This window comes from Pseudophryne corroboree, chromosome 5 (assembly GCF_028390025.1).
Source record: "Pseudophryne corroboree isolate aPseCor3 chromosome 5, aPseCor3.hap2, whole genome shotgun sequence".
Classification (NCBI taxonomy): domain Eukaryota; kingdom Metazoa; phylum Chordata; class Amphibia; order Anura; family Myobatrachidae; genus Pseudophryne; species Pseudophryne corroboree.
This window is the reverse complement of record NC_086448.1, coordinates 307,887,009-307,910,576: the sequence shown is the minus strand read 5'-3', so window position 1 is coordinate 307,910,576 and position 23,568 is coordinate 307,887,009. Positions and strand designations below refer to the sequence as shown.

Here is a 23,568-nt window from a genome sequence, read left to right as displayed (position 1 = left end):
CGGTTTTTGTGTGTAAGGCAGGAAGAACCAAGGCTGCCTCGGACCCGTGTAAACCACGTGAAGTTCGGGGGGGTTCGGATCTCGACGAACCGAACCCGCTCATCTCTATATTTATGTATTTACTTTCTCACATTTTAAACCTATTATCAAGATGCTAATGCAGCAAAATTGCCCTTGACTCTGAATTAGGACTATAGTGGCACCTTTAAGCTATTTGGCTGCTGCATAATTATACTAAGTGGCATCATATGATCCCACTTGGAATATTGATGAGGCTATACATGCTATTTACTATTGTCAACAAATTAATCATTGTATTTGAATATTTAGCTTCATTCCCTAATTAGATACTGTTGTTGTTGTTGTTGTTGTTGTTGTTGTTGTTGTAATAATAGTATCATCCTTAATTTGTGCACAAAAGCTGATACTGGCAACTGTCCACTTGGACCTTTGATAGCTGCTGAGAAGTGACAGCGAGTTTACAGAATTTGACAAAATCTTGGCCAATGTATCCAGCACTGTTCATCTGGGAACACAGCAGACTCCTCTGGATCCATTACCTCTCTGCACACCACAAGAGCAGAAACTAAGAGCTGCGCTTGTGCCGTCTATAATACAGCTACTGGGAATTGGACTGAGAACCAGTGAAACAGGAGATCGGAAGTTTATGACCTTGGGTAGATTCATCAACAATATAACTGTTAGCGTAACAGTTTTGCTCATCTTCATTTCAGCGTACCTAGTGTAATCACGTAGAATTAGAGTGCATCTGTCACATTAACACAGTGAAGGTCATTTACACTTGCCTAAATGGCTGCTTCACAATTCAAACACAGTTTCTGAATCTTGATTTATGCAGATGAAGCACATATGTTTTCAGAGTAATATGGCAGTATTGGTGGAGTTTAGAGGCATGAATTGCAATGCACTGTCATTCCACCTCCAGAAAAAAGGCAATTTGTGCCCCAACTCAGAGCGGGTCTGGGACTCCAGGTCCACAACAAAAGGGTCGACACACCTTAGGTCGACGCCAATTGGGCGACACACCTTATGTCGACATGGACAAAAGGTCGACTTGGACAAAAGGTCGACAGGAACAAGGTCGACATGGAAAAGGTCGACATGAGTTTTTTATGTTTTTTTTTTTGTCGTTTTCTTCGTAGAGTGACCGGGAACCCCAATTAGTGCACCGCGTCCCCTCGCATGGCTGGCTTGGCTCGCCATGCTTCGGGCATGGTGCCTTCGCTCTACTCGGCACAGATTACCGTTCCAATCGTAGTCCACGTGGATCGTTAAGTATGAAAAGGTTCCAAAAAAGAAAAAAATTGTGAAAAACTCATGTCGACCTTGTTCCTGTCGACCTTTTGTCCATGTCAACCTAAGGTGTGTTGACCAATTGGCGCCAACCTAAGGTGTGTCGACCTTTTTGTTGTCGACCTGGAGTTCGGATACCCTCAGAGCTGCTATCTTAACTTATTCTGTCAGTGATATAAAACAATTCTCAGCGCACTGTAGTATATAAACACCTTTTAGCAAAATAAATAGTCAGGAAAAGAAACCCCAGCTGCGATACTGGTGCCAGCATAGCCTCATGTGACAGGTCATGATTATAGTGCAGGCGCCCAGCAGATGGCGCTCCCAAGGCAAAACAGACCACTTCAGCTGTGATACAATAGAGCAGAGGTTCCCAAACTGTGTGCTGCGGCTCCCTGGGGTGCAAACCAGTGCTGGTGGCTGTCAGTCATAAAATATGTGGCCAAACAGAAGCAAATCTTGTCCCTCACCACACAACTTACCCTAAGGATGACATATAAACGCAATCTACTTAATGTAATATTTCTTTGTAAATTTCTCAATAAGAATTTTTGGCCTAGGGGTGCCGTGAAAAAAATTCTGATATTCTAGGGCGCCGTAATTCAAAAAAGTTTGGAAACCACTGCAATAGAGTATATCTCTTTCACGCATGCCCAGATTTTCCCATGGAAGCACGCCCACAAAAGTAATCACTCACTGTGTTTTTTTGCTAATTCCTTGGTCTGTGGAGTAGAGATACTGTATTGTTGAAAATGTCAAAAAGGTATGCAGATACACTTACGGGTAACAGTCATAAGAAAATATCTCAATATGGTATGCAGATATTCCAAATCTGAAAAAATCTTAAATCCAAAATGCTTCTTTTGGATTTCGGATGAGCGATACTCAACCTGTGCTTCTCATAGGGACAATATACATATATACACCTTATAAATGAGAATGCCTGTTTGTTTGATCGCGATAAACCGATAGTGATGCGGTTTTCACTATTGTGTAGGTAATTTTTTTTCAGGCAGGCATTATGATTGGTCGTCAATGGACTGTTTGTTTTTTGGCGAGATTTCACAATGCGTAGGAGAAAATCTTTACATGGCCGTGACAGTGCTGTGGATAAAAGGGCGCACAAGCTGAGCTGGGTACAGCAGCTAAATAAGAAATATGTGACTGTTTCAGTAGGTATATTGTGGCACACATGGCAAGGGGTTTGATTAGGAAATCTTTACAGTAATAGCTGTGAGAATTTATCCTACAGTACCTCATTATTTATGGGGGTCATTCCGACTCGTTCACACGATTTGGTTCTTCACAGCAGTGTGAATGGGTCGGTTCTGCGCATGTGCACCAGCCTCAATGCGCACGCGTGTCTTTGCTCAGCGACACCCGTTTCTGGGTAACTACAAGAATAACGAAGAAAGCGATCGCAAGAAGAGTGACAGGCGGAAGACGTTCCGGGGCGTTTTCTGGGAGTGGAGTAGTGAACGTAGGCGTGTCCAGGCGTTTGGAGGGCAGATGTCTGACGTCAATTCCGGGACCTTCATCGCTGGATCCATCGCACAGGGTAAGTAACTGCAGGGCTAGTCTTGTTTTACACAAAAAATTTTTAGCATAGCAGGGCTGCACAAGCGATTGTAGCCTTGCTATGCTAAAATACACTACCCAATTGGCGGCGTCTAGTTGATCGCACGAGCAGCAAAAAGTTGCTACGTGCGATCAACTCGGAACGACCCCCTATATCTCTTTATCATTATATTATGCAGTATTTCCAGCAAATGTTTAATTCTTCACATCAGACTCCACTCAGGTGGAGCTTATGCAGGCCATACATCTATGATCCTGTTCCCCCGATGCCAATCTGCTATTTGCTGGCGGATTGGCAAAGTCCTGCATGTTAAAAAATCCCAGACTTCCGATTATGATAATTTTTGGGGCTGAATCAGCGAATCAGGAATTTCCAACGTGTTACACTTTGTCGATGACCCCATCCAGTCATCGTCAGAACATAGAATTGTACTGATAGTTACCTGATGTATGGGCCCCATTATAGCCTGCATTCTGTATCGTATAAGAGAAAACAAATATACCTGCAGTCAGGTTTACCCATAATGTACATGGTATCAGCTGCCTGGCAGTATTAATGCCATATATGTATGCAAAACAGAAAAACATTTGCTCCAACAATAATATACTGCAAATCTATGAAATCTATGTGTATGTGGCAAATAAAACAGAGGTGATTTGGTCTTATTTTGATCAAACATTTAACCTTGCAGCCCATCGTGAAGGGACCCCAATATTCTGCAATTTCCTAACCTAGCATATATGATCAGGGGTTGGGTATGCGTGACCGGTGGTCAGGAGACCGGCGTTCAGCATACCTCCAGAGGTGTCCTGTCAGCGTAATGCCGTCGGGGGGGAGCGCAACAAGCCCCTTTCGGGCTTGCTGTGCTCGCCATGCTGCGGGCTCGGTGGCGACCGCAGGTTCTATTCCCACTCTATGGGTGTTGTGGAAATAGTCCCTGCTAATCAGCATGCCGACTGTCGGGATTCTCAGGGGGCGGGATGTAGGGGTAGGTGCTGTGACCGGCGGTCTCCTGGCCACCGATCACATAACTACATCCCTATGATCAGCACATCATTATATTGCAGTTAAATGAACTCACCTCCAAACTGCAGAGGGGAACAGCTATACAGGGCTGGCTTGTGAGACACACCCAACTACGCATTTTATAGCCTTAATTGTAAGCTGCCATGATAACACTACACTAGGCAACAAATATGCCCGCGCTGGGATTTACCCAGATTGTACATGGTACCAGCTGCGTGGAAATATTAATGCCATATATGTATACAAAACAGACATTTGCTATTGGCACTAATAATAATATACTGCAAGTTGGTGTGTATATAGCAAATAAAACAGAAGGGATTTGGTCATATTTTGATAAAAATATAAACATACAGTCTATGAGTTGTTTACCTGCATGTTTTGTACTGTGGGAGGAAACTGGAGCACTTGGAGGAAACCCATGCAAGTATGACGAGAACAAACATGCGCCACAGAAGTGTAACCTGAGCAAAATGAAACCCATGGTCTCAGCACTAGTAACTACTGTGCAACTATACAGAGACCAAAAATGAGGGGCTTGTGAATCAGGATGTCTTCTTACATAACCTTTAACTCCTGATTGCACCGTGTTAAGGAATCAGCATCTTGCATGTCAGTTTTCGGCAAGAACCTTCAGCAAATTTTCAGAGTATGCCAAGAATACACTCCATGAGGAGAACAATAAATTGTGTACCTCGCTTACATTGTACATCGTTCACTAAGAGGTTAATGGAGTTATAGGACTAAGAAGGAAAGCATTTTTATTTGATTTACAGTAGGACCAACTAATACTTGCTATCTGACTGGGTGAGGTTGTGGTTGCTTATTAACATCCATTGCTACAATGTAGAGGAGCAGCCAGAAGATTTCGGGATAGAGTTAGAGGCTCCAGTGTCTGTTAGACATTATATAGGTCTGCCTGACAATGTACAAATAACTAAAGCACTGAATACCTGAATGATTTATGGGAACAACAGGCAGTGAGCCTATCCTGTCTTTCATTATGTAGGTAGCACAGTTGTTGTGGTGGGTAGAATAGAGCTAGAAAAGATTCAACCTGCCTTTGGCTGTGGTGGTGAGGGTTTGTGCTTTGCAATGACCTGCTTCTCTTCAGGGATAGCAAGCTGTATTGAATGCCTGCACTGTGTGATCTCCCCCTACTTAGCCCTTTACCTCCTCCCTCTCTCTAATCTAAGTGAAAAGTCTTTGCCTCTGCATAGCCATGGATTTTGTCCACTAGCAGCATTTTTCAACTCATTGCAGTGTGTGCGGGGCACACGGGCCCCTGGGTCTAGGGGGGCACACACCCTGCACCCATATATTATACTTATCCCTCCGGAGTCCGCGGCATCCCTGCAGTTCGGACACAAATCACTTTTGGCCGCCGTGGCCATTTCCGAGTTATTTGCCTATGCACACTGGAGATGCGCAGTAGACTTTGGCATTTTGCCAGAGTGTACTTCCTGCCGGAGAGGAGGGGGCCCACAATTGAGGCTGCACGTGGGTCCCCTACTCTCTTAAGACGCCTCTGGTTTACATAAGTATGTGCAATGTAGAGTCATTTGCATTTCCATTGAATCTACACTTAGAACTGAAGAGGCATAACAGAGTAGTAAAGGGGCATTCTCATGAAGACAAAGGCGAGAAATGTTGTGCCAATGCTCCTGGAGGTTGTATGTAAGTGCTTTTAGTAATAATTTGTATACCCAGGGCCATAACTAGGGATGTTGCGAGAAGTGCTGTTGCCAGGGCCCAGGGGAGCTGATCTACTTACCAATAACCCTGCCCCCTAGGTGTGATGTCATCATGTCACAGGTTCAAGAGGAAGACCCGGCATGGGGCTCACTGCCACTCTGGTACAGCACCAGACACAGTTTTAGACCTCATGAGGCCCTAAGCAAGACACCGATTTGGGGGCCCCTTTCCTCAAACAATCCATAGCACGGGATCAGTACTAAATGCCGCCGGCCGTAATCCCGGCAGTCGAAATACCGACGCCGGAATCCCGACCACACAATCCCGAAAGGGGTGGCAAGCGGAACGCAGCCCCTTGCGGGCTCGCTTCGTTCGCCACGCAGCGGGCACGGTGCCTTGCTACGCTCGGCACACTATTATATTCTCCCTCTATGGGTGTCGTGGACACCCACGGAGGGAGAATATGTCGGGATTGTGGCGGTCGGGATTCCGGCGTCAGTATTTTGACCGCCGGGATTCCGGCCTGCGGCATCCTGACCGCATACCCATAGCACTATAGCCTGTCATCACAGCCCCCTAGCTGTGCCTGCTGTGTTTGTGTCTCCTTACCTCGCATGTCCATTAGACGGCAGCAGCGCAGGTCCTACCTGCACACCTGCAGTGGGGGCAGATTTCGGAGCCTCCTCTCAAACAGCGTGGGGACTTATTCTGCTTGTCTCCAGCTTCTGTCACCATCCCCCACTCTCCAAGTAGCTTTACTGCTGCTGGGAAAGCTGCTGCTGGTGGCAGAATCTGGAGATGAGCAGAATCGTCCCCAAGCAGCAATGCCAGCAGGGCCAGATTTATACTTTTCATTAGGGGGCGATGGCAGTGGACATTTCCCCGATGTGAGAGGGTTGTGCTGCAGTAACAGAGAGAGAAAGAAGCCAAAGGGATCCAAAAACTGTGTGTCAATTATGCACCTAGCATATCAGCAACTGCATGACGATGATGACGATGATGATGATGACTACATAAATATAGGGGCAATTGTATACAACTATATATGTATATAATTCAAAAGTACATTGTACAGTTATCCTTTACACTCACATGAGACATTATTAATACCATTCAAGCTATTAGAATTTGTACTCTTTAAGCAATGCTCTGTATTAAAAACATTGCATGTTGGTTGCACATATTGCAATGCCTGTCTAACGAAGTCTTCCCTTTCTGGCCAATTCTACACATAATGTAAATATACATTTATATGCTAGATATATTAACATATACACTGCCCAAAAAAATAAAGAAAACACTTAAATAACATATCCTAGATCTGAATGAATGAAATATTCTTATTAAATACTTTGTTCTTTACATAGTTGAATGTGCTGACAACAAAATCACACAAAAATTATCAATGTAAATCAAAATTATTAACCCATGGAGGTCTGGATTTGGAGTCACCCTCAAAATGAAAGTGGAAAAACACACTACAGGCTGATCCAACTTTGATGTAATGTCCTTAAAACAAGTCAAAATGAGGCTCAGTAGTGTGTGTGGCCTCCACGTGCCTGTATGACCTCCCTACAACCCACACAAGTGGCTCAGGTAGTGCAGCTCATCCAGGATGGCACATCAATGCAAGCTGTGGCAAGAAGATTTGCTGTGTCTGTCAGCGTAGTGTCCAGAGTATGGAGGCGCTACCAGGAGACAGGCCAGTACATCAGGAGACATGGAGGAGGCCGTAGGAGGGCAACAACCCAGCAGCAGAACCGCTACCTCCACCTTTGCGCAAGGAGGAACAGGAGGAGCACTGCCAGAGCCCTGCAAAATGACCTCCAGAAAGCCACAAATGTACATGTGTCTACTCAAACGATCAGAAACAGACTCCATGAGGGTGGTATGAGGGCCGGACGTCCACAGGTGGGGGTTGTGCTTACAGCCTAACACCGTGCAGGACGTTTGGCATTTGCCAGAGAACACCAAGATTGGCAAATTCACCACTGGCACCCTGTGCTCTTCACAGATGAAAGCAGGTTCTCACTGAGCACATGTGACAGACGTGACAGAGTCTGGAGACGCCAAGGAGAATGTTCTGCTGCCTGCAACATCCTCCAGCATGACCGGTTTGGCAGTGGGTCAGTAATGGTGTGGGGTGGCATTTCTTTGGGGGGCCGCACAGCCCTCCATGTGCTCGCCAGAGGTAGCCTGACTGCCATTAGGTACCGAGATGAGATCCTCAGTCCCCTTGTGAGACCATATGCTGGTGCGGTTGGCCCTGGGTTCCTCCTAATGAAAGACAATGCTAGACCTCATGTGGCTGGAGTGTGTCAGCAGTTCCTGCAAGATGAAGGCATTGATGCTATGGACTGGCCCGCCCGTTCCCCAGACCTGAATCCAATTGAGCACATCTGGGACATCATGTCTCGCTCCATCCACTAACGCCACGTTGCACCACAGACTGTCCAGGAGTTGGCGGATGCTTTAGTCCGGGTCTGGGAGGAGATCCCTCAGGAGACCATCAGCCACCTCATCAGGAGCATGCCCAGGCATTGTAGGGAGGTGATACAGGCACGTGGAGGCCACACACACTCCTGAGCCTCATTTTGACTTGTTTTAAGGACATTACATCAAAGTTGGATCAGCCTGTAGTGTGTTTTTCCACTTTCATTTTGAGGGTGACTCCAAATCCAGACCTCCATGGGTTAATTAATTTGATTTACATTGATAATTTTTGTGTGATTTTGTTGTCAGCACATTCAACTATGTAAAGAACAAAGTATTTAATAAGAATATTTCATTCATTCAGATCTAGGATGTGTTATTTTAGTGTTCCCTTTATTTTTTTGAGCAGTGTATTTCACTTTACAGAAGACTACTTAATCAAACATCCGTACATTTATTACCAATGTATGATCATTATTATTAGTGCTTTTTACTCCAATGAAACCCTAATTCAGTGGCTCAATGAATTCTTATTTTTATTTTTTTCAGCTGAAACAAAGATCTGTTTTAAGTATTACCACGGTGTGAGCGGAGCTCTGCGCGCTACAACTCCCAGCATCACTGTGAAAAATCCATCTGCCCCCGTAAGTTACATTTCTTCCATACTATTCTGGTTGATGTGTTGGATTTATGTGGCCGTTTGTAATTTTGTCCCAGTTTTAATTCAAGGACATTGGGGGTAATTCCAAGTTGATCGTAGCAGGACATTTTTTAGCAGTTAGGCAAAACCATGTGCACTGCAGGGGGGCAGATATAACATTTGCAGAGAGAGTTAGACTTGGGTGGGTTATTTTGTTTCTGTGCAGGGTAAATACTGGCTGCTTTATTTTTACACTGCAAATTAGATTGCAGATTGAACACACCACACCCAGGATCACACACATCACACATCACACACACACATCACACATCACACACAACACACATCAGGAGATCGTCCAAGTAAGGGATAATTAATACGCCTTTTCTTCGTAGAAGAACCATCATTTCGGTCATTACCTTGGTAAAGACCCGAGGGGCCGTGGACAAACGAAACGGCAGCGTTTGAAACTGATAATGACAGTCTTGTATCACGAACCTGAGATACCCTTGGTGTGAGGGGTAAATCGGGACATGTAGATAAGCATCTTTTATGTCCAAGGACACCATGAAGTCTCCTTCTTCCAGATTCGCTATCACTGCCCTGAGTGACTCCATCTTGAACTTGAATTTCTGTATGTACAGGTTCAAGGATTTCAGATTTAGAATAGGCCTTACCGAACCGTCCGGTTTCGGTACCACAAATAGAGTGGAATAATACCCCTTTCCCTGTTGTAGGAGGGGTACCTTGACTATCACCTGCTGAGAATACAGCTTGTGAATGGCTTCCAAAACCGACGTCCTTTCTGAGGGAGACGTTGGTAAAGCAGACTTTAGGAACCGGCGAGGGGGAAACCTTTCGAACTCCAGCATGTAACCCTGAGATATTATCTGCAGGACCCACGGGTCCACTTGTGAGTGAGCCCATTGATTGCTGAAAATCTTGAGTCGACCCCCACCGTTCCTGGGTCCGCTTGTAAAGCCCCAGCGTCATGCTGATGGCTTTGTAGAAGCCGGGGCGGGCTTCTGTTCCTGGGCAGGGGCTGCATGCTGCCCTTTCTTACCCTTTCCTCTGCCTCTCGGCAGATAAGACTGTCCTTTTGGTCGCTTTTTATAGGAGCGAAAGGACTGCGGCTGAAAAGACGGTGTCTTTTTCTGTTGTGAAGGGGTCTGAGGTAAAAAGGTGGACTTGCCGGCAGTTGCCGTGGTCACCAGGTCCGAAAGACCGACCCTAAACAATTCCTCTCCTTTATATGGCAATACTTCCATATGCCTCTTGGAATCCGCATCACCTGACCACTGTCGCGTCCATAAACTTCTTCTGGCAGATATGGACATCGCGCTTACTCTTGATGCTAGAGTACAAACATCCCTCTGAGCATCTCGCATATAAAGAAAAGCATCCTTTAATTGCTCTAGAGTCAATAAAATACTGTCCCTATCCAGGGTCTCAATATTTTCAGTCAGAGAATCCAACCACACTACCCCAGCACTGCACATCCAGGCTGAGGCTATTGCCGGTCGCAGTATAACACCAGTATGTGTGTATATACTCTTCAGTGTAGTTTCCAGCCTCCTATCTGCTGGATCCTTGAGGGCGGCCGTATCAGGAGACGGCAACGCCACTTGCTTTGATAAACGTGTGAGCGCCTTATCCACCTTAGGGGGTGTTTCCCAGCGCGCCCTAACCTCTGGTGGGAAAGGGTATAATGCCAACAACTTCTTTGAAATTAGCAATTTTCTATCGGGGGTAACCCACGCTTCATCACACACATCATTCAATTCCTCTGATTCTGGGAAAAATACAGGTAGTTTTTTCACCCCCCACATAATACCCCTTTTTGAGGTACCAGCAGTATCAGAGATCTGTAACGCCTCCTTCATTGCCGTGATCATATAACGTGTGGCCCTATTGGAAAATACGTTTGTTTCTTCACCGTCGACACTAGATTCATCTGTGTCGGTACCCGTGTCGACTGACTGAGGTAAAGGACGTTTTACAGCCCCTGACGGTGTCTGAGACGCCTGAACCGGTACTAACTGGTTTGCCGGGCGTCTCATTTCGTCAACTGACTTTTGTAGTGTGCTGACATTATCACATAATTCCATAACTAAAGCCATCCATTCCGGTGTCGACTCCCTAGGGGGTGACATTACCATCATCGGCAATTGCTCTGCCTCCACACCAACATCGTCCTCATACATGTCGACACACCCGTACCGACACACAGCAGCCACACAGGGAATGCTCTAATCGAAGACAGGACCCCTTAGCCCTTTGGGGAGACAGAGGGAGAGTTTGCCAGCACACACCAAAAGCGCTATAAATGTATATAAACAACCCTAGAAGGTGTTGTTTACTATATATGCGCTCTTAATATATAAATATCGCCAATTTATGCCCCCCTTCTCTTTGTTACCCTGTTTCTGTAGTGCAGTGCAGGGGAGAGTCCTGGGAGCCTTCCTCACCAGCGGAGCTGAGCAGGAAAATGGCGCTGAGTGCTGAGGAGAATAAGCTCCGCCCCTTTTTCGGCGGGATTTTTCTCCCGGTTTTTAAGAAACTGGCCTGGGTCAAAATACATACATATAGCCTTAATGGGTATATGTGATGTATTTCTTTTGCCACTAAAGGTAATTATATTGCTGCCCAGGGCGCCCCCAGCAGCGCCCTGCACCCTCCGTGACTGAGTCAGTGAGCCGTGTGACAACAATGGCGCACAGCTGCAGTGCTGTGCGCTACCTTCATGAAGACTGTGGAGTCTTCTGCCGCCTGTTTTCCGGACCTCCGTTCTGCCGTCTCTTCAGCGTCTGTAAGGGGGATCGGCGGCGCGGCTCCGGGACGAACCCCAGGCTGACCTGTGTTCCGACTCCCTCTGGAGCTAAGTGTCCAGTAGCCTAAGACTCCAATCCATCCTGCACGCAGGTGAGTTGGAAATCTCTCCCCTAAGTCCCTCGATGCAGTGATCCTGTTGCCAGCAGGAATCACTGAGATTGAAACCTAAAAAAAAACTTTTCTAAACAGCTCTTTAAGAGAGCCACCTAGATTGCACCCTCTCGGACGGGCACAAAAACCTAACTGAGGCTTGGAGGAGGGTCATAGGGGGAGGAGCCAGTACGCACCATGTGACCTAAAAGCTTTTTTAGATGTGCCCTGTCTCCTGCGGAGCCCGCTATTCCCCATGGTCCTGACGGAGTCCCCAGCATCCACTAGGACGTTAGAGAAAATATTATTTATATAGCACCCTTTCTCCAAACAGGACTTCCATGTTATGCAGTTTGACTCTTTGTGTACTTGTGTGTGTTTCTTGGCTTAGTTAAGGTGGGTACACACTGTGCAGTACGCTCCATGAGCAGTATCGCACAGTGTGTTCCCTTCCCTCCCGGGCCGCCTGACATAGGGCCTAATTCAGACCTGATCGTAGATGTGCTAAATTTAGCACATATATGATCAGTCACACAGACATGCGGGGGGGACGCCCAGCACAGGGCTAGTCCGCCCCGCATTTCAGGCCCTACCCCGCCGCACAAGTACAAAAGCATCGCACAGCGGCGATGCTTTTGTACTGGAAGAGTAGCTCCCTGCCAGCGCAGCTCCTGCACGCTGGCAGGAGCTACTCGTCGCTGTGAGGGTCGCAGCGGCTGCGTGTGACGTCATGCAGCCGCCGCGGCCCGCTCCCCCAACAGTCTGGGCACGCCTGCGTTGCCCGGACCGCGCCCCCTAAACGGCGGCCAAACGCTGCCGGCCCACCCCTCCCGCCCAGCGACTGCCTCCACCCACCCAGCGACCGCCTCTGCCTGTCAATCAGGCAGAGGCGATCCAGGGCGGAGACAGCCGTCGGCTGTCTGGCATACGGCGTCGGCACATGCGCAGTTCAGACCTGCTGTGCGAAAACATCTGAATTAGGCCCATAGTGCATACACACTAAGCAATACCACAAACAATATCGCACAGTGATGTCAGCTCGCCGCCAACTCTAACGTGCAGTTTTGCCCGACATAGCCAAAATTGAGCTGCATGTACGGCCAACAGAGGGGGTCATTAACGATCCCCGGGAACGCGCATTGGCTGTCATTTGCATATCGCACAGTGTGTATGCATCTTTAAGCGCTACCATGTTCAAACCTTTGGCTTTTGGTTAGATTGACAAGAGCTTCTGTAGGATTTATTTGATTTTCTGTTGCAATATAAGTGCTTATGCAAATTTGCAACTACAGTACATTAGTAGAATATGCAGCAGGCTTATGTTAGGCATGCATTGTATAAACTTACACCCACTACTTGACCACTTATTTTGTTTGCAAAACACTAATTCACTGTTAGGTTTCAAATACAAATATTATCTCTACTATATCAGATACAAAGCTCTACCTCATGTATAACGTAACTAAAATGTGCACACAAAAACTATATATATGCATATGCAATGAAGAATGCACCTTTGAGCTTCAGGAGTACATTCACAATTAGCCAACCACAATATTGGTTGGATTACTAGTGTGGCACCATTATAATTATTGTATATTTGCGGGTTGGGATTGATTTACCGGCAGTTGGGATGCCAGCGGTCAGAATACTGACCGCAGCAACCCAATGATCTGAATCCCAACAGGGGAAGGTAAGTATACTTACCGCCCTCCCCCTGCCCCTTAACCATAACCTGCCCTCCCCACAGCCTATCCCTAACCCTCCCCGGTGGTGCCTAAACCTAAACCCCCCTACCCGCAGCCTAAACCTAAACCCCCAACAGCCTAAGCCTATCCCCCCGGGGCAGATCCTAACCATAACACTCCCCCCACAGCCTAAACCTACTAACCCCCCTTGCGGCTTACATGTCCTGCATCCTGGTGGCTTGTAGCTCTGTATCCCAGCTGTCGGGATACTGGCGCCGGGATGGTGACCCTATTTGGGATACAGGAATAGTGTAGGCATTCCAGCGTTGATGTTCTGACAGCCGGGATCCTGACCAGTTGTCTTTGACAACCTGCTTATAAATAATACACCTTTCATAGATGTATATACAATACATACACCTGTGTTCCGTTCTACATGTGGGAACTAAGTGTACTTGACTTCCTCTGTCGCATCTCTCCAGGTGCAAATGGTTATACTGTACATGTCAGAAGCACATAAATCTACATTGGTGCATAAGTGGGCAACTGCTTTTCTGGGCAATGGCAGAGGGAATTTTATGCAATTTACGTTATGCAAACTGGTGTAGTTCTCACTGTACATCAGCCCCAAAGTCTTCTATGTTAAAATATTTTATAATATAAAATGTAATAATATATCATAGTGTACTCCTAATTGTTATTCCGCTGTCTAACGAAACGCTTGTTTCCCCTATCACTTAGATTGTAAATTCATGTAAATTCGATTTCCTGTCATCGTTTATTTGCTTGATTATGATCCCCTCAGTACACAGTGCTGCATTCTGTGTTGGTTATATATATTAATAATAAAATGGTTGAGCCCCAGTGGCAAATGCAGGATTTCTAGAGGGGTGTTTCCAAAAGCTTGATTTTAGAGCAAGTGTGGTAGGTCCATGAAGAGGTCATAATAACCACTAACCAGCTATAATATGCGTCATACGTAGTGCAGTGAATGTCATAATTCCAATAACAATAGGGCCATCCTGCCTGAGCTGAATGTTTTTATTTCAGCTTTAAGCTCCATTCCAAAGCATTTCAGCAAGTCCGTAAGTGGCAGAAGAACCTTACACTGCCCTGGACATATAAGTACACATTAGTCTCCTTATGCACTGGATAGCATATGTTATACAGTATTAATTATTAACCCTATATATGATCTATAGGCACCACAAACAGTGCATGTTTTCCATATCTCCTAGTTCATACACAGTTTTTGTTTTTTATTACTGGCTGACACATTGTAAAAGATCCACAGATGATGCAAAATATTTTATTTTTGATATTGGGTAGATCTTTAAAATGTGCAGCTGTAGTCAAATTGCATTTTCTACTATACATTTTATACTATTACTGTTGTGGGGCTGGGGAGGGGGGTTTCCAGTCAATCAGAAACCCCCCTGCATTTGCCTATGAGTCCAAGATTATACTTACAGATGCACTCTTTCTTGAGATCACTCTTGTGTTACCTCCTTCTTGCAGGGAGTTGTTCCCAAAACCTTTTAGCTACATAATGACATCTGCACAAATCCTTCAGAGTACGCCCACCTCGTGTCCTCCCTGTGTTGATGAGCTCAGTAAATGTAAGGCTGACTCCACCGGCCTGGCCGAGTCTCTGCCTCCTCCTCATCTACAGTGCATCCGGAAAGTATTCACAGCGCTTCACTTTTTCCACATTTTGTTATGTTGCAGCCTTATTTCAAAATGTAATAAATTCATTTTTCCCTCAAAATTGTACACCAATACCCCATAATACCCCATAATGACAACGTGAAAAAAGTTTTTTTGTGATTTTTGCAAATTTATTAAAATTTAAAAAACTAAGAAATCACATGTACATGAGTATTCACAGCCTTTGCCATCTTCTTTGTACTGATCATTCTTGAGATGTTCCAACAGCTTAATTGGAGTCAAATTCAGTTGATTGGACATGATTTGGAAAGGCACACACCTGTCTATATACATTGGGGCAAAAAAGTATTTGGACAGTCACTGATTGTGCAAGTTGACCCACTTAAAAAGATGAGAGAGGTCTGTAATTTCCATCATAGGTACACTTCAACTGTGAGAGACAGAATCTGAAAGAAAACTAGGAAATCACATTGTATGATTTTTAAACAATTTATTTGTATATTCTTGCGGAAAATAAATATTTGGACAATCAAAAAGTTTAACAATACTTTGTAATCTAACCTCGGTTGGCAATTACAGAGGTCAAACGTTTCCTGTAGTTCTTGACCAGGTTTGCACACACTGTAGCAGGTATTTTGGCCCACTCTTCCATGCAGATCTTTCTAGATCTGTCATATTTTGGGGCTGTCGCCGGGCAACACGAACTTTCAACTCCCTCCACAGATTTTCTATTGGGTTGAGGTCTGGAGACTGGTTAGGCCACTCCAGGACCTTGAAATGCTTCTTACGGAGCCACTCCTTAGTTTTTCCGGGCGGTGTGTTTGGGGTCATTGTCATGCTGGAAGACCCAGCCACGTTCCATCTTCAATGCTCTTACTGAGGGAAGGAGGTTTTTGCCCAAAATCTCACGATCCATGGCCCCATTCATCCTCTCCTTAATACGGATCAGTTGTCCTGTCCCCTTTGCAGAAAAAGGTGAAGATCCTAATGAGCACAGTGGCATCCATCATCCGTAAATGGAAGAAGTTCGGAACCACCAGGACTCTTCCTAGAGCTGGCCGGCTGTGTAAACTGAGAGATCGAGGAAGAAGGGCCCTAGTCAAGGAGGTGACCAAGAACCCGATGGTCACTCTGTCAGAGCTACAGCATTCCTTTGTGGAGAGAGGAGAACCTTCCAGAAGGACAACCATCTCTGCAGCAATCCACCAATTAGGCCTGTATGGTAGAGTGGCCAGATGGAAGCCACTCCTTCGTATAAAGCACATGGCATTTAGACCTTCTCTGGACCCCTATTCAACAAAGACCCCCTTCACAAAATTTCCCACGTACTATCTTTGACTCTATCAAAGCATGGAACAGTGTGGTAACCTCTTCAAAAGCTTTCTTTGCCTTCTCGTAAAGTGTCCTTAAAAGCTCTTTCCAAACTGATCCTCGATTTAAATGTCTCTAAATGGCTGGTCTATGGTATTTACTACCATTGCCGATCTAGTTGATGGATCTACCATTACCCCCTTCCCCGCACTACAACACCAATTTAACCTGCTAAATGCTGAGCTATTTACATATAACCGAATAATACACTGGATTTCTGGTTCAATAAAATCTTCAGAGCCACTACTGCTCCCTCCCCCTACTATCTTATCGAAAATGTCTGCGGGTAACAAAAGAGGTTCCATTAGATTTTGGTACACTACAATTCCAGTTAATCTGTCACAAGACAAAACTCCGTCTCAATTACACTGGGAAGCTGATTTGAGCTTTATATTTACACAGCAACAATGGGAGTCCATTTACCTTAATACACACACTATGTCTAAATGCAGTAATCATAAAGAAATGCATTTCAAGCTCCTTCATAGATTATATTTTACACCATCGAAACTACACAAAAATTGGCCTACCCATTCAAACTTTTGTTGGAGAAATTGCACAGAGATTGGGGATATTTTTCATATATTTTGGACATGTCCTATGATACGTCAGCTCTTGAGCGAGGTCTTTACTTTCGCTTCTAAAGTGCTTAAAGTTACTCTTCAAGAATCGCCTTCATTGGCTCTTTTCCATATTTTCCCTAAGGATCTCTCCCATGCTGATTGCTATGTGTTGGGTCATATTTTAATAGCCACTAGAGCCGCAATAGGCCAAAACTGGGGAAAAAAACCTTCCTCCATCAATATTTTAAATAATTTGTAAAACCCACCAGGCCTTTGTGATGGAGACTCAAGGTTTACCCTATTCGTATACTGCAAAATCTCCTCTAGTTAAATGGTATAGCTGGTATGAATACTCAAACACCGGAGAAGGAGCCAATACTTTGTTTGAAATTGATGATTCATTTACTATTGGTAATTGAGATGTGGTTTACTGATCCTCTCTGATTTTACTGTCAACTACATTGTTATGTAAATGGTTTCTTGTGTATGTGATAGCCGTTATGGGGGTCATTCCGAGTTGTTCACTTGCTAGCAGTTTTTAGCAGCCGTGCAAACGCTATGCCGCCTCCCACTGGGAGTGTATTTTAGCTTAACAGAAGTGCGAACGAAAGGATCGCAGAGCGGCTACAAAATAAATTTGTGCAGTTTCAGAGTAGCTTCACACCTACTCAGCGCTTGCGATCACTTCAGACTATTCAGTTCCTGTTTTGACGTCACGAACACGCCCTGCGTTCGCCCAGCCATGCCTGCGTTTTTCCTGGCACACCTGCGTTTTTCCGAACACTCCCTGGAAACGGTCAGTTGACACCCAGAAACGCCCTCTTCCTGTGAATCACTCTGCGGCCAGCAGTGCGACTGCAAAGCTTCGCTAGACCTTGTGTAAAACTACATTGTTTGTTGTAATAGTACGACACGCGTGCGCATTGCACCGCATGCGCAGAAGTGCCGATTTTCTGCCTGATCGCTGCGCAGCGAATGAAAGCAGCTAACGATCCACTAAGAATGACCCCCTATGTTTCTACATATATTGCGGTACAATATGTGATCACATCAGATTACTCCTTGTTCACCCCCACCCCCCGATTCCCTCTTCTTTTTCTTTCTGTACCCTAACTTTTCCGTATACATGGAACAAACCTTGCTAAAAAATTATTGATGCAAAAAAGCACATGGCAGCCCGCCTGGAGTTTGCCAAAATGCACCTGAAGGACTCTCAGACCATGAGAAACAAAATTCTCTGGTCTGGTGTGACAAAGATTGAACTCTTTGGCGTAAATTCCAGGCATCATGTTTGGAGGAAACTAGGCACCGCTCATCACCAAGCCAACACCATCCCTACAGTGAAGCATGGTGGTGGCAGCATCATGCTGTGGGGATGTTTTTCAGCGGCCGAAACTGGGAGACTAGTCCGGATATAGGGAAAGATGAATGCAGCAATGTCCCGGAGGAAATCCTGCTCCAGAGTACTCTTGACCTCAGACTGGGGCGACGGTTCATCTTTCAGCAGGACAACGACCCTAAGGGGGTAATTCAGACCTGATCGCTGCTGTGCGTTTTCGCACAGCGGGCGATCAGGTCCAAACTGCGCATGCATATGCACCGCAATGCGCAGGCGCGTCGCACGGGTACAAAGCGGATAGCCGCTCAGCGATGGGTTTGTGCGATGGATCCATTCGCACGGGCGATCACAAGGAGATTGACAGGAAAAGGCGTTTGTGGGTGTCAACTGACTGTTTTCAGGGAGTAAACAAATATAAAGGGCCACGCTAAAGAACCACTAAATATTCAATAATGCCGATGGTTCCAATTAATATACATTTATTTCATACATAATAAAACAATTTGTTAAAATATACTCATGAATATATTTTAACAAATTGTTTCATTATGTATGAAATAAATGTATATTAATTGGAACCATCGGCATTATTGAATATTTATTGGTTCTTTAGCGCGACCCTTTATATTTGTTTAGTCTGTTCTGTATTTGAGACCTGTACAGATAGGTCTCTGGGGTCTGTCGCAATCGTACCAATTATTTGATTGATCTTATTTATAAATCTTTTATCTAATTCATATAATTCAATGATGAATTTGCGCTAATAGGAGTTGTATTGTGGTTGTTTTCAGGGAGTGTCTGGAAAAACGCAGGCGTGTCCATGCATTTGCAGGGAGGGTTCCTGACGTCAATTTCCGGTCCCGGATGTGATCGCAGTGGCTGAGTAAGTCCTGGGCTGCGCAGAGACTGCACAAAATCTGTTTGTACAGCTCTGCTACACATGCGGTCGCACACTTGCACAGGTAAAATACCCTCCCCCTGTAAGTGGCGCCTATCTGATTGCAGCAGTGCAAAAATCTCTTACTAGCGATCAGGTCTGAATTAGGCCCATAGCACACAGCCAAGATATCAAAGGAATGGCTTCAGGAACACTCTGTGAATGTCCTTGAGTGGCCCAGCCAGAGCCGAGACTTGAATCTGATTGAACATCTCTGGAGAGATCTGAAAATGGCTGTGCACCGACGCTTCCCATCCAACCTGATGGAGCTTGAGAGGTGCTGCAAAGAGGAATGGGCAAAATTGCCCAAAGATAGGTGTGCCAAGCTTGTGGCACCATATTCAAAAAGACTTGAGGCTGTAATTGCTGCCAAAGGTGCATCAACAAAGTATTGAGCAAAGGCTGTGAATACTTGTGTACGAACATGTGATTTCTTAGTTTTTTTATTTTTAATAAATGTACCCACATGTGTGGGTAATTTAGGGCTATCGAGACAGGAGCATGATCCGACACTATGATGTCATGAATATTCACCTGACACACGTCAGTCATTAATTCATCAGAAATCAAAATTTTATCAGTGCGTGAAAGTGACCCATGAACTAAAGAAAGGTATATTTGAGTTCTGTCTGTCAGATTCAGTAACCTCCAGGGATCCAAGAGGTCTAATGTGAGGTGAAAGGAATGTAAGGATTTGTTGTGGATGTGGGCATTTCTCAAAGTAGGAGGTGACCTGTCAATAGAGGAAACTTCCACCATATTGAAATCCCCTCCTATAATAAGGGTGTAGTTAGTTCTACTTTGTAGGATATGACCTAATTCTTGAATATAAACATGAGTATTGACATTTGGGGCATACAGATTATCCAAGGTATACTTTTTATGATAAAGTTCGATGTCTAGTATGATGTATCGTCCCTCGGGATCGATAGTTTCAGACAGTATAGATACTGGGAGATCTCTGAGGAAAAGTATTGCAACTCCCAGGGCCGGCTCGAGGCATGTTCGACTCGAGCGGCCGCGCAGGGCGCCACCCTTAAAGGGCGCCGCGCGCTGGCGCCGCCATGTCGGAGCCTGGAGCCGGCCCTGATCTCCCCTGCTGTCCTCCCGGCTCCCGCTGTGTGCGCCGCCGGCATCTGATGTCAGACACCGGCGCCGCACAGCGCGCACAGACAGCGGCAGACAGCACAGACAGCGGCCGCAGAGGCGCGCACAGCAGCACTCCCAGTAGCACTCCCCCTCCCTCGGCACAGCAGGTACTGGGGGCATATGTGGCACTGTGGGGGGCATTTATCTGGCACTGTGGGGGCATTCATTTATCTAGCACTGCGGGGGGGACACATTTATCTGTGCACTGTGAGGGGGCATTAATGTATCTGGCACTGTGGGGGCATTTCTGGCACTGTGGGGGCATATCTGCGCTGTGGGGGCATTTATGTATCTGCACTGTGGGGGCATTTATGTATCTGGCACTGTGGGGGCATTTCTGTATCTGGCACTGTGGGGGCATATCGGCACTGTGGGGGCATTTATGTATCTGGCACTGTGGGGTATATCTGCACTGTGGGGGCACTTATTTATCTGGCACTGTGGGGGCATTTATTTATCTGGCACTGTGAGGGGCATTTATTTATCTGGCACTGTGGGGGTATATCTGCACTGTGGGGGCACTTATTTATCTGGCACTGTGGGGGCATTTATTTATCTGGCACTGTGAGGGGCATTTATTTATCTGGCACTGTGGGGGGCATTTATTTATCTGGCACTGTGGGGGGCATTTATTTATCTGGCACTGTGGGGGGCATTTATTTATCTGGCACTGTGGGGGCATATCTGGCACTGGGGGCATTTAATGTATCTGGCACTGTGGGGGCATATCTGGCACCGGGGGCATTAAGGTATCTCTCACTGTGGGGGCATATCTGGCACTGGGGGCATTAAGGTATCTGGCACTGTGGGGGCATATCTGGCACTGGGGGCATTAATGTATCTGACACTGTGGTGGGCAATAATGTATCTGGCACTGTGTGGGCACTTATGCATCTGGCACTGGGGGCATTTATGCATCTGGCAATGTGTGGGCATTTATGTATCTGGCACTGGGGGCATTTATGTATCTGGCCCTGTGGGGGCATATCTGGCACTGTGGGGGCATTTTTATATCTGGCACTGTGGGGACATATCTGGCACTGTGTGGGCATTTTTATATCTGGCACTGTGGAGACATATCTGGCACTGTGTGGGCATTTTTATATCTGGCACTGTGGGGGCACTTATGTATCTGGCACTGTGTGGGCACTTATGTATCTGGCACTGTGGGGGCATTTATGTATCTGGCACTGTGGGGGGCATATCTGCACTGTGGGGGCATTTATGTATCTGGCACTTTGGGGGCATTTATGTATCTGAACTGTGGGTGCATATCTGGCACTGTGTCAGTTCTTTGTAATGCCAGATCTATAAGAAACAAGACTGCAACAATTGCTGACCTTATTGAATCTGCAGATCTAGCCTTTATTACAGAGACCTGGCTAGATGAAAATGCAGCACCTATATTGGAGGCTGCAGTACCAACAAACTACTCGGTCATCCACAACCCAAGACTGGACCGCAGGGGTGGCGGGGTGGCTATCTGCTTCAAAAAAGAACTTAAACTTAGGGTCCACCCTATTGAAATTACTCGCTCATTCGAGTGCATTGCTGCCCGGAGTTCGACAGGATTAGGTTTCAGAGTACTTCTCATTTACCGTCCACCTGGAGATGGAAAGATATTTCTACAAGAAATTGCAGACACTGTTGCTGGCCTGGTTCTGGAACATCAAAGATGGCTCATCCTCGGGGATTTCAATGCATGGGTGGATGATGAGCTCTCACGCCTTGGCCAAGACCTCCTGTGCACAATGAATGGTCTGGGCTTCACACAGGTCATTCCCTCTGCCACACATAAAAGTGGTCATACTCTTGATCTTGTCTTTCAGATTGGATTAGAAGTCACTGACCTAAAAATAAACCCAGTCATCTGGTCAGACCACTACTCCCTCTGGTTCTCAGTTGCAACCCCTCAAATAAGATCTCTGCCCGTGGAGTTGACCAGGTATCGTCCAAGGAGGGGTATGACTCCCCAGGCTCTTGCAGCAAATCTGGATCTCTCTGCTATACTGGGTGCCTGTGAAGATCCCTGTTCCCTAGTCCGTTATTATAATAGGGATGTTATGGCTGCAATTGATATTATCGCCCCTGTGCGTATAAGACCTCGCAAACCACAACGTCAAGCTCCATGGTTCGACAACAGTGTTAGTGAGCTCAAGAAAAGGGGGCGTAGACTGGAAAGACGATGGAGGAAGACTAACCTAGTGGATGACAAAATAAAACTAATAAAGCATAACGAAGAATATCAATCGACAATCACTCGTAAGAAATCACAGTTCCTGTCAAATGAGATCACAGCAGCAAACAATAGGCCAGCTCAACTTTTCCGCACAGTGGAGATGCTTTGCAAGCCAGCATGCCTGCAGACTGATGAGACCCTTTCCCAGGCAAGATGCAACGAGTTTGCAAACTTCTTTGCAGATAAAATATCCACCATCCGGGCTGGAATCTCCACAGTGCCATCAAAGGAGTGCCAAACTACAAAGCCTGCCAATATAAGCTACCTGCCTTCATAGACCAGCTTTGACCCAGTGGATGTAAAGGACACTGCTGAAATTGCTCGGATTTTGCGTCCCACCACCTGTGGTCTGGACCCAGCCTCAACAAAGCTTCTAATAGGTTGTATGGATATAATTGGTCCTGTCTTTGCAAAAATTGTTCAATGCTCTTTGCAGACAGGCATTTTTCCTGGACCCCTAAAGGAAGCAATTGTTAGACCGCTTCTTAAAAAACCTAATTTAGATCCCGACTGCATGACCAACTACAGACCGGTATCAAACCTTCCTTTCCTAGGAAAGGTTATTGAGAAAGTGGTGGCAAATCAACTGGAAACCCGCCTGACAACCCATGATATTTATGATCCATTTCAATCAGGATTCAGGAGAAGACATAGCACTGAAACAGCCCTGGTGTGTGTGTTAAATGATCTTCTGATGGCAAAAGACAGAGGTGACTGTTCAATATTAATCCTTCTGGATCTCTCGGCAGCATTTGATACCGTGGACCATGGGCTTCTGATTGAGCGACTGATACATTTCTGTGGTTTGGATGGCACAGTCCTAAGCTGGTTCAAATCATTTCTCACAGGCAGGTCACAGAGAGTATCATCTGGATTATACTCATCACCACCAGTGCCATTGCCATGTGGTGTCCCACAAGGTTCTATACTATCCCCCATGCTTTTTGCATTATACATGCTCCCATTGGGCGAAATAATCAGGCGCCATGGCCTGGTCTACCACTG

The 23,568-nt window shown here is 45.9% G+C and overlaps 1 protein-coding gene across 10 annotated transcripts in view; it reads left to right on the top strand.

Annotated features, from left to right (window-relative positions):
• Positions 1–23,568, top strand: part of HECW1 (HECT, C2 and WW domain containing E3 ubiquitin protein ligase 1) — a 785,299-nt gene that overhangs the window by 466,884 nt on the left and 294,847 nt on the right. For all 10 annotated transcript variants that reach the window (XM_063922467.1, XM_063922469.1, XM_063922471.1 and 7 more), the window contains one exon: positions 8,597–8,691. In XM_063922467.1, the coding sequence (XP_063778537.1) occupies positions 8,597–8,691 (95 nt within the window). The remainder of the gene's footprint in view (positions 1–8,596; positions 8,692–23,568) is intronic.